Genomic DNA, 16,669 nt, shown 5'->3' on the forward strand with positions numbered 1-16,669 from the left:
ATAGGAGTGTTGGAATGTTGTCCTCCAATCATACTAAAACATTGTTTTCAGCTTTCATAGTGTGTCTTAGTGTTGTTAGATTTCTCCTACTTTCATGGAACATGGGTTGCAGATTAAAAAATATATATATCCAAAGCAGCTTTCTATCGGTCATCCAACGAAAACAACTGAAAAGCACAAATTAAATTGACAAAGCAGAACCCTGGCTAACCCTGCCAAAGAGATGGGCAGAGCCCATTCCATTGATTTAGCTGAAAGGCTAGCTCTAGTTGGCTTCTCTCTGTGAACTATTTACATTTCATTATAAGTTTAAGAACTGTTGCCTAAGTTTGTTTTTTTCCTTTTCCTTCTCCATCTCTCTGCAGATGGAGAATGTCTTGATTTTAATCTGTGTATGCCACTTAGTATATATTTCCATGTATAAGACTAGGGTTTTTCCCTAAAAAGTAATGTCAGCAATTAGGGGGCGTCTTATACACGGATACATCTCCCCCATTTTCTTAAATCTGAGCCCTCAAAAATAGGGGGCGTCTTATACATAGGGGTGTCTTATAGATGGAAAAATACGGTAAATTGTGTTTATTAATTATTAATAATAAAAGCAGAAAATTGTAAATAATTATTTAAAATGAAAAGTTTTAGGGTTATAGCCAATGCTAGTCCTACTCAGAGTAGACATATTGACAAGCTCCTCATTGGGGGCAAAGATTCCTGCATTGCTGGGGGTTGGACTAGATGACCCTTGTGTTCCCTTCCAACTCTACAACTCGATGCTTCTATTATATTAATTAAAATTAATGGGCATGACTAACAAGTTCTTTTTTCGTCTACTCTGAGTAGCACTTGGGTGGATATATCCCTTAACCTGTCATCTTGAGAAGACAATATTTGTGCCTCACAGATCTGCTTGGGAAGTTATTCCACAGACAAGGTCCAACACTGGAAAGGTTGTCTTTTTGATGGCCACCCTTCTAACCACTAAAGCCTGGCCCACCTGGAGGGAGAATCCCTGAAGCAGATCTGAAAAACTGGGTAGGCACAACTACCTCTGTACCAAGCTGTTTAGAGCATTAAAGCTGGAGTAACATTGGAAGCCAGTGAAGAGATTGGAAGACGGATGAGATATTTAGGCTGGCACATTCTAGTTAATAATCTAGCTGCTATGTTCTGAAGCAACTAGAGGTTTTCGGATAGTTTCCACGCTAGTAATCTAGTGTGAATAAATGTATAAAACATATATCTGTCTAGGAAGCGCCTGGCTAGTAAATGTGCTCGCGTCACTGGATTTGAGCATCTAGCGAAAGTGCTAGATCATATAGGATCCTGGAGATACACTGAGGCTTCCAACATGCTCTTTAAGGGTGAGTGCAACTCCATCCAGAACAGGTCAGATGTCATGTCCACAGCATCCTGATCTAGATTAAGCCTCAGTTTCTTAGACCAGGGCATTGTTGATTCTTGGCACCTGTTCATAATTTCTACTGCCTTTCCTTGTTCAGATGAAAAGGAGAAATAGCCTACTAATGATCCCTTACTCCAAATATCAGAAAAATCTCAGCCAGCAGCTTCATCAACATTTTCAATAGGATGGGGACTGGACTAGAAGCCTGGGGAACACATAGCAGTGAACTACTTTTCCTCAGCTCCACTTTCTTGAATACACCCACCAGAAAAGAGTAAACATGAATGTACTCATCCCAGAGAGGTGGTCTCGAAAGAAACCTTTCATACTGAGAAGCAGCTGTAGATTCACACCCCTATCCTTATCCTTTTGCATGCCACCCACAGAATGACCAAGATAGTTTCTGTGCCACATCTGAGCTGGAAGCCAGATTGAAATGGGTCCATGTAATCGGCATCATCTACAAATGCCTGGAATTGAACTGCTACCTTATGGCTGAGTACTGTGGCCCAGAAGGAGAGAATTGCAACACAGGAGTTGTTGGGGTTGTCTAGATCCAAACTTCAGGGTTGTAGGCTACAGCTCTTTGAATACCTTGCACCTTGCAAGCAGTGTTACCTGTAGAAAGGGGTTTTGAACAGAATTTGTGGTGGTGTGTTGAGGGTACTATTTGATCCACTCAAGTCTGTAGGGAATGGAGAGCCTCAAGGGCCATAAATAGCAACACCCTAGTGCCCTCGGGTCCTAAGGAAGTTAGATTAGCTTCAACTAGAGCCAGGGCCTTTTCAACACTGGCTCCTGCCTGGTGGAACGCTCTGCCTCATGAGACCAGGGCCCTGCAGGATCTGATTTCTTTCTGCAGGGCCTATAAGACAGAGTAGTTCCGCCTGGCCTTTGGCTTGGAGCCAATTTGATTCCCTCCCCCTCTTTCTTTTTCCTTTTTCCTTTCTCCTCCTGTGATGAGGCTGCATTTTAACATTTTAATGTTTCAATATTTTAATGTTGTATTTTAATCTTGTTTTTAAGTTGTATTCATTCAACTTGTTTTTATTATTGCTTGTTAGCCGGCCTGAGCCCGGCCTTGGCTGGGGAGGGCGGGGTATAAATAAAATTATTATTATTATTATTAGTAGGGCACCTGCTTTCAAAACTAGTCCCCTGGAAGTCCTTGTGCATTCTTTGGTTCATTTACCTCCACAGAGTAGGCTCTAAAATGAACTCTAGCTTGTGTTCGGGCAGTTGTTCTGAGTTTTCCATTTGCAGTAAAGCCATCAATCCAATTGTTTCATGGATAGGAATGCCAACAAGCGGAATGAACACTGTCCAGTGGAAAGGGGAATTTAAATGTGATTGTTTCTGCAGACTGAATCACTTAAGCATTCTACTGATTGACCTGGACCACCTGCCATATCAACAGGAAATTGCATCAGAGATGTTAGGAAACCCATCTGTGTGAACTTGCCTGCCACCCGCTCTGTTATCCTTCAGGCAGTAGATGAAAACTGTTTTTTTATTCTAGGCTTAGAGTTGCATAAAATAACTATGCTGTTAATGAATTGTATAAGCTACTATTTAGGGTGATGCGGTTTGGAGCTTGATTTATTTTGTACTTGTGCTGTACTTCTTTTAGTCTTATGTAAAAGCTTCTTGGAGACTGCTGATTGTATGGTGGAGTATGAATTTTTGTTTTTTAAAAAATTAATTCCCTGTGCATTTTGCCGTTCTTAGAGCCTTCTAAGAAACGTAGTAGGGCTGCCTTTGGTATTTCATTCTAGGACCATTGGAAATGTTCCTGGACTTAAAGCCAAAGCAACTTAATGTGCTAGTGAGAAACTATATATCACAAATATTGAGGATTTTACAATTTAAATAGCAGGGCTAAGCTTCATTTGCAGGCTGGTTACAATTGTGAGGCATTCTACATTCAGCTTGATGTGTTTTAACTGACGATTGGAATTATCTCTTTGTCTCTTGGAAAGCCCATTTTAATAAATGGTTGCTGTTATTGCTGACTTGCCAGGTAGGCTGTTTTTTTTACGCCTTGGGACTATGATCCCAAAAGGTGCTTTTCTTTTGCAGCAACTAAATTTGCTAGAGCAAGAATTTGTAGATGTTGGTATCAATATGTCAACATTCCAGTTTAGGAGTGTGATCCCAAATATTTCCAAGCAGCATTGAACACTTTGGTTTGCATTTTGAATTTGGGGGCTTTTGAGGATACCATTTCTTTTCTTTTCACAAAGACTACTTGCTAGAACAAGACCAGGCCTGCCAAATGGAAGTAAGAACATTTTACGTAAAAGGAAGTGTCCTTGATGGTTGTTTATGCTAGAAGTGATGAGCCTTGTTTTCAGAAAATCCAACTTCCCCAATCCTTTTTTTTGTGGTTGAATGACTGTGAGTATTGTGAATGTTTGGCTGCATTCATTGTGTTTCCTAATACAGAGCAAAAGCATTTGGATATTTTCCCCACACTTATTGTGAAAGGCTGCTCAACATCACATCGGAGACTATTTCCACTGGCTCAGTTATGGAGGTTGTAGTCTAACACCGTCCAAATTGGTAGCAAAGATCAGGTTCTTTCCCCATTACACCCTTAAAACTAGAGAGTGTCTGATCTTTGCTACCAGTCTGGGCATGCAGAAAAAGGGAAGCTATCTGTATTTTTCCTTGCTACTCTAATATACATAAGTTTCTAAACTTATGTCCTTGAGGTTCCTTGGAAAAAAACTGAATTTTTGTTTGGCTCTACCTATAAGCAAAGTGAGGTGGTAGAGGGACTCTACCATTTTAGACTGTGGATGGGAGAAGTAGCTTTTAAACATTCCCATTTTTTTTTAAAAAAAGCTCTCTGCAGATAGTTGTTTTTTAAAGTCACAAGGAGGTTTCAACCTGTTCCTATTACTAGTTTTCTACTTCCAAAGAGTTGAATCTTGCTAAAGTACCAAACCAGGTTTGAAAATGATGTGATTTGGATCTCCAGGATTTTCTGGTGTAACTTGGGGTTCAAGTTTTTCAGCATTTTTAAAAACTTGCTTTGTATTCCTGCCTTAAAAATTCAATTAGGAAATGATTATCCAGTTATAATGGCAGCATGTATGTTGCTTGTTCAGAAGCTAGAGATGACCCCCCCCCCCCGGTAATATTTGGAGCACATTAGCTGCACTGCTAAAATTGATACATACTTTGCAAGTCTATTCTTGTTCTCATGAGACTTACTGGCAACTTTAGATTTTAGAAGAATGCAAGCCTCCAGAGGTTCCAATAAAAAATACTAGAGGCAGGAAGAATATAATGTTTCCCATGCCGAGGTGTGCTGGGTTCCAGTCAACATGGGGAGGGGGGGGGAGAGATGTGTGTGCATGTGACATCACGTGTGCAGTGACATCACGTGTGCAGCATTTGTGATGTCAGACGGGAGGAGGCCCGATGGAACCCTGCACGCCTTCTGATGGGCTCAACGGGGTCTGCCAAGGCTGCAGTCAAAGTAGTTTCCCAGGGTGTGGCTGTGATATGCTGATGATATGCTGACAGTTTCTAGGAGCCACAGATGAGAGTTTAGTGCTGGGTGGGGACTACCCCAGAAGGAGCATGATGTGTTCCTCACCAGAGGTACTACCTTCTCCCCTAACACCCAATACGCTTCTATAAGGACGCAGGTGGCGCTGTGGTCTAAACTACTGAGCCTCTTGGGCTTGCCAATCAGAAGCTCAGTGGTTGGAATCTACCTGACAGGGTGAGCTCCCATTGCTCTGTCCCAGCTCCTGCCAACCTAGCAGTTCAAAAGCACACCTGTGCAAGGAGATAAATAGGTACCGCTTCAGCAGGAAGGTAAGTGGGGTTTCCGTGCGCTCTGGTTTCCGTCACAGTGTCCCGTTGCGCCAGAAACGGTTAAGTCATCCTGGCAACATGACCCGGAAAGCTGTCTGTGGGCAAACGTTGGCTCCCTCGGCCTGAAAGCGAGATGAGCGCTGCAACCCCATAGTCTCCTTTGACTGGACTTAACCCTTCAGGGGTCCTTTACCCTTTACCTTACACTTCTATATAAGGTTATATTCATTCATTCTTAGCTGAAATCATATATGTCTTTTTAAAATCAGTTCATTCGCTAGAGTATAATGAATACTATCCATATATGTAAATCAAATAACTCATAGAGGATATTCATCCATTTCTTTAAAATCTAAGAAATCAAGATGGTCTGTTTCTTTGCCAAATCTGGTCACTAATGTTTCTTTCAATTTAAGTCAGTCAAATGTGTTTTAAGTAAGTGCAAAACTTACTCTATGTAGGCCAAGGTGATGAAATTTCTAACTAGCTTGTTCAGTCACAGCCAGTGCATGCCCAAAATGCTTATAAAGTCTCTCAAGTTCATTTAGATATGTTTAGTTTAATTGATTCAGTTTGATAGTTCCTGTGTTCAGTGACAATTTTATTGGTGTACACTGTACAGTTTTGGCCTGGGGAAAAACAGAAGTTCGGTTGCACAGGAGTAATGCTTGCAAGGAGTAATGTCAAATATGTTTCCCAAATAAGCTGTCAAATAGTAATCTTATTTCTATCAAGGTCAAGGCTACTTAAAGAGTTAAATGTCCATATCTACATCACAATCTCAGTTGGTAAGCTTTACTTAATGCTTCCTTTTCAACTGTAATCCATTGTTTTAGGCAGTCTCCACATCCCTGACAGGTTTTATGTGTTTACTTAAACAGGTTTCAAACTCTCTTCTTTCATGCAGCCAAAGACCTTTCCTTCAGTGTCTCAAATGCTGCTGCTGCAGCAGCCTTTCCTTGCAGCCTCTCTGTTTGCCAAAGCGGCTTGCCAAAGTAGCAAGTCCTTCTAAATGTATTCCTCTGACAGTGCTGCACCCCCGCAGCTTCCCATACTTTTAAAGGCAGCCCACTAGATCCCAGATCTAGCATGAAGGACCCCTAGGGTGAAATAACAGCTCCTTCTCCCCTGTACCAGGGACAGTTGCATCCTCCTTTCAGAGGCAAAGGAGAGCAGCACAGCTTCCACAAGGAATTGGGGGATCAATGTTGTTAATGCAGCCTCCCTCCCACTTTCAGGGTCAGCCCACATCCTTCTAGGTCCCTCTCTGGTTTCAAATTTGTGCTGTTAGTAACTTGCTGTACTGTGCTTGCACACACATGATGATGATGATGATGATGATGATGATGATGATGATGATAATAATAATAATAATATATTAGTTATACCCCACCCATCTGGCCTGGTTTCCCCAGCCACTCTGGGCGGCTTCCAACGTAATATAAAAATACAATAGTCTATTAAACATTAAAAGCTTCCCTAAACGGGGCTGCCTTCAGATGTCTTCTAAAAGTCTGGTAGTTGTTTTTCTCTTTGACATCTGGTGGGAGGGCGTTCCACAGGGCGGGTGCCACTACCGAGCAGACCCTCTGCCTGGTTCCCTGTGTAATATTCCCTTATGGGGGACACAAGAGCCCTTGTAGAGTCCTTTGTAGGTTCTCCATTGGTCGGAGAAAATAACAGAGGCCAACCAGAGAATATTGAGGATTGAGTCCAGTACCAAAGCAAAAAAAAGCCCAATTTAAAGGTTTATATAAACATAATCTAGTCCATTGCTGTGTTGTTGTTGTTGTTGTTGTTGTTAACTGAATTTCTATACCGCCCCATACCCGGAGGTCTCAGGGCGGTTCCCAGAATAAGAAGCATTCATATGGGAGGCCCTTTTCATTTTCAGTTTGAAACTCTAGCCTGCCTCAGTTGGGTAATGCAAATCAGCATTTAAAAGTAACTTGAAATACCAAGTTACTGAAGAAGTGTGCATGCACACGAAAGCTCATACCAATAACAAACCTAGTTGGTCTCTAAGGTGCTACTGGAAGGAATTTTTTTATTTTGAAATACCAAACAACAAAAATACTAGGATAAGCTGTATAATAATTTGGTTGAAGCAACAGTTATGATAGGGACGCAGGTGGCGCTGTGGGTAAAACCTCAGCGCCTAGGACTTGCTGATCGCACGGTCGGCGGTTCGAATCCCCGCGGTGGGGTGCGCTCCCGTCGTTCGGTCCCAGCGCCTGCCAACCTAGCAGTTCGAAAGCACCCCCGGGTGCAAGTAGATAAATAGGGACCGCTTACCAGCGGGAAGGTAAACGGCGTTCCGTGTGCTGCGCTGGCCTATAGAGTGAGATGAGTGCACAACCCGGCCTATAGAGTGAGATGAGTGCACAACCCTAGAGTCTGTCAAGACTGGCCCGTACGGGCAGGGGCACCTTTACCTTTAACAGTTATGATCAAAGGTTGAACCTGTGTGAGACCATAACGGTATGACTATAAAGCAATGAGGAAAGATTTTGATTCTATTACTATTTTTAAAAACAACATTTCCAAAGCACTTAATTCTACAGTGCTAGTGCAATGCAAGTCGCTCCACATTTTTCAGGAGCAGAGATGTGAATATTCTGCCTGAACTGTATTGAACTGTATTGAACTGTTCTCTGAATTACAGTGACCATCTAATGACAAATGAAGGATTGAGAATTGTGAATGGAAGTAAGGGGAAATTGGTGATGAAGTACTGAGAGGATCTTTTTAAGTACCACCAATTTGGGGGTTTGTAACCCACCACTGTTAGTGTCTTAGCTGCAAGAACTCTCTGACCTAACTTTCTTTCTTTTCCAGTTTATCAGAGAAGATATGAAATATAAAGACGCTTCTAATAAGCACAACCATCTACACCGGGAAGACAAACACATCACCGTTGAAGATCTGTGGAAACGCTGGAAAACATCTGAAGGTAAGATACTGAAAGCTGTACTGGTCCCTTTTCTGCAGTCTTTACTGCTCTCATTAGTGAACACAACAGACCATATTTAATTACTGTCTTGACCTAGGACTGGAAGCCGTGGGGAGAAGGGACCTGCAGGCAAAGGTCATGAGCTCAGTTGTTGGCAGCTTGTCATAGCAGGGTATTCTAGGCAATTTGGAGTCAGCAGGAGGTTGCAGAAAGGTCTGGTTTTGGAGAGGCAAGCCAGAGCTAACAAGGAGCTGAGTCAATGTGGTCTGTGGAGCAATAAAAAACAACAACAGATAGCATTTATATAGCAGGTTGTAATGTGTAAAGCTCTTTGGGAATCCTTACAACAACTGTGCAAGGTACGACAGTGTTGCTGTTCCCGTACTGCAGACGAAAGGCTAAGTAAAATCTTCATACATAATGAGATAAAAAATGATGCTAGATTTCAGTCTTGGAATACTTTGGTTCACAGTTCATTCTTAGTCATTATGCTATATCAGCTCTCATCAGCAAGTCTGCTCTACTGCTTGAAAGGTGGTGATGTTAAAGGTTGTGGTTTGTTGTGTGCCTACTTGTAGAAATTCGTGTAAAGATTTAGCACATTGTGTAGTACATTTTGCTGTGTATTGTTTTTGTTGCTTTGGGTTTTTTTTAAAGGATGGTTTTGCACTATTTTATTTAAGTAGGATTTTGAGTCTTTGAACATCAGACCCCTCTTATGCTTAGTTAAGGAAGTTTTTCTTACAGGCAATCCTTGTTTTGCACAGGGGTTACATTTCAGACCCCGTGTAAAGCGTTCTGCCCCTCCCCTGTTTCACCCATTTAGCCACGTTTTAGGTCATTTACAGGTTCGGCGCTGTGTGTGTGCGTGCGTGCGTGCGATTTTGCGTCAATTGGTCATTTCCTGTATTGCTGTTTGTTTGTTTATATATTTTTATTAAAAATATATATAAATACATGCACTGTCTCTTTTTTCAAGTTGTGTTTTCTACAGATCAGTTTCATTTGTCGTGAAACATTAGTGTTGCATGCAATATTAGGTTGGGAAGAAAAGAGGGGGAAGGGGAAATGGTGAGTGGGGTGCTTCTATTCTTCTCCTGAGTGTATGTGTGGGGTTTTGTGTTAGTGTCACTTGTGTGGGTTCTCTTGCTATTTGCTTGTTGTATTTCCTTGGTGGTAAGAGAGGTTGAGGGTGGTCTAGGGAGTGGTTGGCTGTAGTGAGATTTGTTTATGTGTGTACATATTTGGATCAGGTTAGCCAGATTGATTTGTAGCGGTGAACAGATTCTTATTGTTATCTTGTTGGACTATGTATGTGAAAAAGGTGTCTTCTTCTACTTGTCCCCATGTCAGTTTCAGTTTATTGGTTGGTTTTTCTATTAAGGCTTTTCTATTGGTCCATGTTTACTCCTGACATGTCTCTCCAATGTCTGGCTATGATGCTTCTGGCTGCTGAGAGTAGGTGGGTTATGAGCTCATTGTGATGTGAGTGGGCATTATTATCTTGGAAGATGTTCAGTAGGGTCAGCTGTGTGGTGACTTCTGATGCTTGCTTAGTTATTTTGCATATTTCTTGTATGGCTGATGTCCAGAAGAGTTGGATTTTGGGATATTCCCACCACATGTGGAAATATGTGCCTGTGGAAGTGCCGCCTCTCCAGCATTTTGGTGAGGCTCCTGGGCGTATCAGTGCTAGTTTCCGTGATATAAATAAATGAGTTTCAGGGTGTGTTCTTTTCTTTTATCTGAGATGGATTTAAAGGGAAGTTTAGACCACATTGTAGTCCATTGGGTGGGGTTAATCTCATAGCCTATGTCGTCTCCCATTGTATTTTTATTACATCAAGGGGGTTTGTGGGATTTTGGAGCACTATTTTGAATATTGTGGATACTATCCCCTTGCCGTGTTAGGAGGAGCTTTTCGAAGGATGTCAAGGGCCTAGTTGCTGCTGATTTTACTACTGCATTGTTTAAGAAGGCATGTAATTGGTGGTGTGTTAGCCAGGGCATTTGGGTGTCCCCTAGTTTGTCTTGTATTTCTTGTGTCAATGTGGGTTTGTTATTTTTGTAGAGGTCTGCTAGGTGGTATAAGCCTTTGGCTTGCCAGGTTTTTATCTGGGAGATTTGTGCTGCATGGTGGAATAATGGGTGGTGAGCCAGGGAAATTAGTGGAGATGGAGTTGGAGACAGTTTACCTGCTTCTTCCTTCCATGCTTTAAGTATGGTCTGTGTGAACCTGTTTAGTGTAGGGATTCTCCTTAGGTTGTTTGGGAAGAATGGGTATGCTGTGGTGGAGGTATTTTTGACGATGTCTCTCTCCAAGTGTGCCCAATGTTTTGTCTAGTCTTCTAAAATGTATGGGATTATGTGGTGCACTTGGTTGACAATGTAGTATAGTTCGATTTTGGGAATTCCCCACCCTCCTACTGAGGAGGGGAGGTGTAGGTATTTGGGGTGTATTCTTGGATTTTTGTGTGATAAACAAGTGTAATTTTTTCTGCCATTTGCGGAGTTGGGTTGGGGGAATCCAGACTGGAAGAGATTTGAATAGATAGGTTAATTTTGGGAGGGTGAGCATTTTGGTCATAACCATTTTGTCTTAGAGCAGGGGTCTGCAACCTGCGGCTCCGGAGCCGCATGTGGCTCTTTTACACCTTTGCCGCGGCTCCGGGGCGGATATTAGCGAGGGGAGGAGGCACACTGTGCGCCCCGACACTCCCCACTGTGGCGGGCGCTGTACTGGCTGTGACATCGCATGGGGGCGGTGCGTGCGTTAGTCACGCACCATCCCGATGTCACCTTCCCGCCCGCTGTTAGATCGGACATTAAGGTATGAAACAATATATGCAGTGTTATATTTGTTTTAAATGTCACAGTGGTTTTGTGGCTCCCAGTTTTTTCTTCTTCAGAAACGGGTCCAAGTGGCTCTTTTTGTCTTAAAGGTTGCAGACCCCTGTCTTAGAGGGTGAAGTTGGTGTTGTTCCATTTCCTCAAGTTTTCTACCTGAAAAAACGCATTTCCTGACTGACTTTGTTCCATAAACTTTTTTTGTTTAATAAAACTTTTCTTGCTTGTTTGAATATTTTTTTCCGGAGACTAATCATTAGGTTTTGTCTCACACAAGTCCCCCACTAGATAATCCATGGTAAATTGTAAAAATTATTGTAATTGGTGTACCATGAATATGATGGATAGTACATCTCTACCAGGTTGTAAACAAACAGTTTTATTGCTTATTATTTTATTTTATTTTATTTACTTTGGTTTTCTAAATGAGATCTTCTTGTTCCTTGAACATTCCAAAGTCATTTGCAACCAGATGGACTTAATTAACCTCTGGTTTAACTTTCAGGTATTAATCTGCAAACTGGAGCTGTAAACAAGTTCCCCTGGGGTGCTAAAAGCATGTCAGCCTTCTATTATGAATCTAATTGGACAGCTATATTTGCATAAATTCAATATTCTAGTTTGCAAAACAGGTCTGCATTTTGCTTTAGGCCATGCAAAAATAGGATGGTGGAAAAGAAAACATAATTTTTAACTCTCTTGCCCTGTAATGTATGTTTGTCCTTAATGGCAACTTTAATTTGGTATTTTGTTCTAATTAAAATTGTGGCTTGCTTTGCTTTCCCAACCATTTGGTTAACTGCTGCAGGTTAAGCAAGTTATTGGCATGGAATTAAATGGATTTAAGATGCTCGTGTAAAGGATGGTGTCAATAACATCAACTTCCTTGAGCTTGCTTGAAAGGTATTTGTGTGTCAGAGTCACAGGCCATAAATAGTACTGATCATGGCCGATTAAGCACCAAAGTAAGCCCTACCCAGAAATACTTCATCATGAGGTGTCTGTTCTTTGATTAGGTTATGCCAAGGCATCAATTTAAGATTCTTTAAAAAAAAATGAAATTGTGAGACCATTCCATTGCAGGTTGTTCATAAGTTGTTTATTATTATTAAAATTTATATACTGCCCTATACCCGTAGGTCTCAGGACGGTTCACAAGATAAAATCAGAATATAAAACCACAAAATACATAATCAAAGCAAAAACAACCCATTAACACATTTTGAATTTTAAAAAGGACATAGGATGTCAGTCAACCAAAGACCAAAGACCTGGTTAAAGTTGCCAGTGCAGTTGGACCAGGATCGGTGTAATGTGCTCAGACCGTCTTGCTCCAGTGAGCAACCTGGGCTCTGAATTCTGTACTAGCTGAAGTTTCCGAACCATTTCAGAGGCACCCCTACACATAACGCATTGCAGTAATCTAACCTTGAGGTTATCAGAGTATAGACAACAGTAGTTAGGCTTATCCTGTCCAGATAGGGGCATAACTGGGCCACCAGCTGAAGTTGATGGAAGACGCACTGGGCCACCGAGGCCACCTGAGCCTTGAGTGACACCAAGGATCCAGGAGTACCTCCAAGCTACGAACCTGCTCCTTCAGAGGAAGTGTAACCCCATCAAGAGCAGGTGATCTCCCACCCATCCGGTCTAGGGAACCACCCACTAAAAGTCCCTCAGTCTCATCTGGATTGAGTTTCAGTTTGTTGGATCTCATCCAGTCCATTATTGAGGCAAGACACTGGTCCAGCACTTCCACTGCCACCTGCAGATGTAAACATCTGCAGATGTATCATCAGCATACTGCTGACAACATACTCCAAACCACCCATCAGTTTCATGTAGATGTTGACCAACATAGGGGATAGTATCAAGCCCTGCGGACCCCACATTAAAGGCTTCATGGGGCTGAAAAGCACTCCCCAAACAATGCCCTCTGGGAACAGCCATCCAAGTAGGACTGGAACCACCGCAAAGCAGTGCCACCCACTCCTAGTTCAAACAGCCCTCCAGAAGGATACCATGGTTGATGGTATCGAAAGCTGTTTATCTTGTTAAAGCATTTAGCTGTTCTGGTCATTCTTCTATAATTACAGCTGTGTTTATGTGCTATATTTGTGTCCTGTCTTTTGTACAAGAAACATAAAGAAAGGATGATCTCCAGGTGCCCAAGGAAAAAATAAGTTGCCGCAGTGTACAGGTGCCAGGCTGAAATCTATTGTTCAGAAGTGTCCCTGAGGAAGAACGTTGTTCAGAATGTGTTGGGCTCAGTTAAAAATGAAAAATTACTGTGCACCTGGATGTACCCCTCCTTCCTTTCCCCTCTTGCTGGCACCTTCCTGATTTTCTTCCCAGCATTTTAGCAGTGCAACAACTCTGAGTTAGGCTGAAGGAGACTTGTCCAATATCTGCTGAGCTATATGTAGCAGAATGTTGCAGTTTTTTCTACAGACTTTACAATGAAAGAGGCTGCCTACACACCATCAAATGAACTAGAAATATAGGGCCAGATTTAACTAACCCATTCTACCGTGTTTTTACACCCCATTCATAAATCTATAGCTCCTGATTTTTGACTTTATCACCGAAAGCTCCTTGTACTGAATAAATACGTTTTTTATTGTTAATATCTGTCATTTTTCTCATTTGTATGTTCTGTTTTATTCTTTAATAAAAATAAAATAAAACTATAAAAGGGAACAAAAGAAATACACAGCAAGATTCAACTAACCTGTTCTATTGGTGGATGCCAGCGCAAGGTCTCTTGCTAGGGCAGTGGTCCTTCCCTCACCCCCTGCCAAGTCCTCTCTGGTGGGTCAGGAGAGCAGCAAATGGACAGAGGAGAGGGGAGATCAGTTGGACAAGCAAAAATGCTTGAGCTGACAGAACAGTTTTCCTTAGCAGTGAATTGAGTTCCACCCATAGCTTCGATCGCCACATCTTGCACTGTGTGTTCATAAATTAATGTCCTTCTCCTTTCTTTAAAACAGGTACATTTTTTTACATGTGCTACTGTGTTTCCATTTATACAGGTGCATAAATGGGTTTTGGCGCATGTGCAGAAGTGCTAAATTGTGCATTGTGCATGCATAGAAATGCTGAATTGCAACCCGCGTTCGTGCGCACACACGGCGCTGCGGGTTGTGAACGTGCTTCCTGCACGGATCATGTTCGCAACCCGAGGGTCCATTGTATTACTGTTGGTGTTTGCATGTCAGAAGTAGGGAACCTTGGGCCAAGGGGCCAAAGCAACACTCCAACCGTCTATATTTGGCTCTCAGGATTATCCGCAGGTCATTCTTCCATGCCCTCCTTGCGTGCATTTTCCTTGCTGGAATATGCTCCTGAAGTGCGATAATGCTTCTTGCTTGCGTGGGTGGAAGAGGAAGAGATGTGTAGAAATGTCTGGTGTTTTTCATGGCTGGAATGTAGCCTAGTGTACAAACATGAGTCCCATCTGCCTACTTTTGTCTCTGGCCCCACTCAGAAAGCCGCCCAGTAAGGATTCTGGCCCTTTTCACTCAGAAAGGTTCCCCACTCCGGTCATATATCTTGATGCTAACATATAAAGCCTGTCATAATTCCTGTTGCTGTGTGCGCACATTGGGAAGGGGGGTGGCATTCAGAGTGAATACTCTTGCTTTCTTGTCCTTGATCAAAGGCATAATGCTCATCTGTACTACTTTGTATGTGTTATAACACAAAAAGCAGGATAGGAGCAAATTGCTCAAGTCCAAAGCAGAACAAATTCTAGGGTTTCATCCAGAAGGGAATGAGGACTAACCACTGAGCCTCTTGGGCTTGCTGTTCGGAAGGTTGGCGGTTCGAATCCCTGCGACGGACTGACCTCCCATTGGTTTGTCCCAGCTCCTGCCAACCTAGCAGTTCGAAAGCACATCAGTGCAAGTAGATAAATAAGTACCGTTGCAGCGGGAAGGTAAACAGCATTTCTGTGCGCTCTGGTTTCCGTAACGGTGTCCTGTTGCGCCAGAAGTGGTTTAGTCATGCTGACCACATGACCCAGAAAGCTGTCTGTGGACAAACACTGGCTCCCTTGGCCTGAAAGCGAGATGAGCGCTGCTACCCCATAGCGGCCTTTGACTGGACTTAACCCTCCAGGGGTCCTTTACCTTTAACAAGTTGTCAGGGTGCCTCAGGTAGTGAGAAAATGCTCTGCTATTGAATGGTTAATCTGCATGACTTGGGAGTTAGCCTTCTGGCACAGTAATTCATTCAGCTGAAATTGCATATGTGCAAAGAACAGCACTAATACAGTGGTACCTCGAGTTAAGTACTTAATTCGTTCTGGAGGTCCGTACTTAACCTGAAACTGTTCTTAACCTGAAGCACCACTTTAGCTAATGGGGCCTCCTGCTGCCGCCGCGCCGCCAGAGCACGATTTCTGTTCTCATCCTGAAGCAAAGTTCTTAACCTGAAGCACTATTTCTGGGTTAGCGGAGTCTGTAACCTGAAGCATATGTAACCTGAGGTACCACTGAGGTACCTGAGGTACCACTGTAGTGGAGAAACAGACCAACACAAATGTGGTGTGAGTAGCATGTGACCATCTTCAAATAATGTTTCTAAGGCACTGTGCACAGCAGATGTTCTTCCAGCAACTGGGAACAAGTCGCATACCATCTAGAAATGTTATGGTTGCATTGCACATTCTTCATTATTGGCAGCCACGGGTTTTGAATAGCTAGACAGTGGAAATGAATGCAAGCCAAGCACTACTGGGGATGCAATATGTAACCTCAAATTCCTTTTCAAATAAGCCAATGCAGGAGTTCCAGATCCCCTTTCTTGGAAGCGCATGCTTGCAGTGTTAAATTGTTGGTTGAATGTGAGTTTAGAGTAAACGTCACTGTTGTTTCATTATGTAACGTCTTGGCACCAGTTTGAGCAGAGATGGACAACTTGGCCCCTTTACTAATGCTGAAAGGAGAACTGCCCAAGGCAAATTTAAGTTTCTCTTAAATTACTGCTAACTGTAAATAGCTGTTATTTATTCAGTATAGCTAGTAACCGTGATTGCTTTTCTGCACACAGCTATTAAATTGGGGTGGAGAGGTCTTAAGCTTGCCGTTCCTATTTTGAGTTTCTTTCCTATTTTGAGTTTCACAGTAAATCTGGGGTTCTTGGAATTGCTTTAGATGTGGTTTCAGGTATAAACTGCAAACTTAGAAAAGTGGAGCAAAGTGATACTAAAGGAAGACAATGATATTTATAAGGTTTTTTAAAAAAATTAAATTAAAGCCTGCTTCATGTGAAATGTAATTAGCCTAACATAAATGTTCTTGTTGCTGATTATTAATATGTGTTAGAGCCTCTTTAAAAGAAACCAAGTGGCACTCTGGAAAAGAAGGGGGAGAGTGAGGAACTGGGGAGATTATACTATATTAGCAGTGCTTTTTTCCTGGGGTACTCAAGGAACTCAAGTACCAGCACCATTCCCCCAAATGTTAAAAGTGTGATACTTACTGTAACAACTTCATGGTGATTGCCAGCACTGTTTTTTCCTTAAAACAACAGCAAACCACTGTGTATTAGAGCTTTGAGTGAATGTAGTAGTCTGTTCAGACCTCTGCTGTGTTGATGATAATGTTTTGAATAATAAAACTTAGGTTATTTCA

The 16,669-nt window shown here is 42.3% G+C and overlaps 1 protein-coding gene across 1 annotated transcript in view; it reads left to right on the plus strand.

Moving 5' to 3' along the window:
* The window catches only part of STIM2 (stromal interaction molecule 2), an 82,946-nt gene that overhangs the window by 36,777 nt on the left and 29,500 nt on the right, over positions 1–16,669 (plus strand). The window contains exon 3 of the mRNA XM_081875743.1: positions 8,072–8,186. Coding sequence (XP_081731869.1) covers positions 8,072–8,186 — 115 coding nt within the window. The remainder of the gene's footprint in view (positions 1–8,071; positions 8,187–16,669) is intronic.

Source organism: Podarcis erhardii, assembly GCF_964252035.2.
Source record: "Podarcis erhardii genome assembly, chromosome: 9".
In the NCBI taxonomy this organism is placed as follows: Eukaryota; Metazoa; Chordata; class Lepidosauria; order Squamata; family Lacertidae; genus Podarcis; species Podarcis erhardii.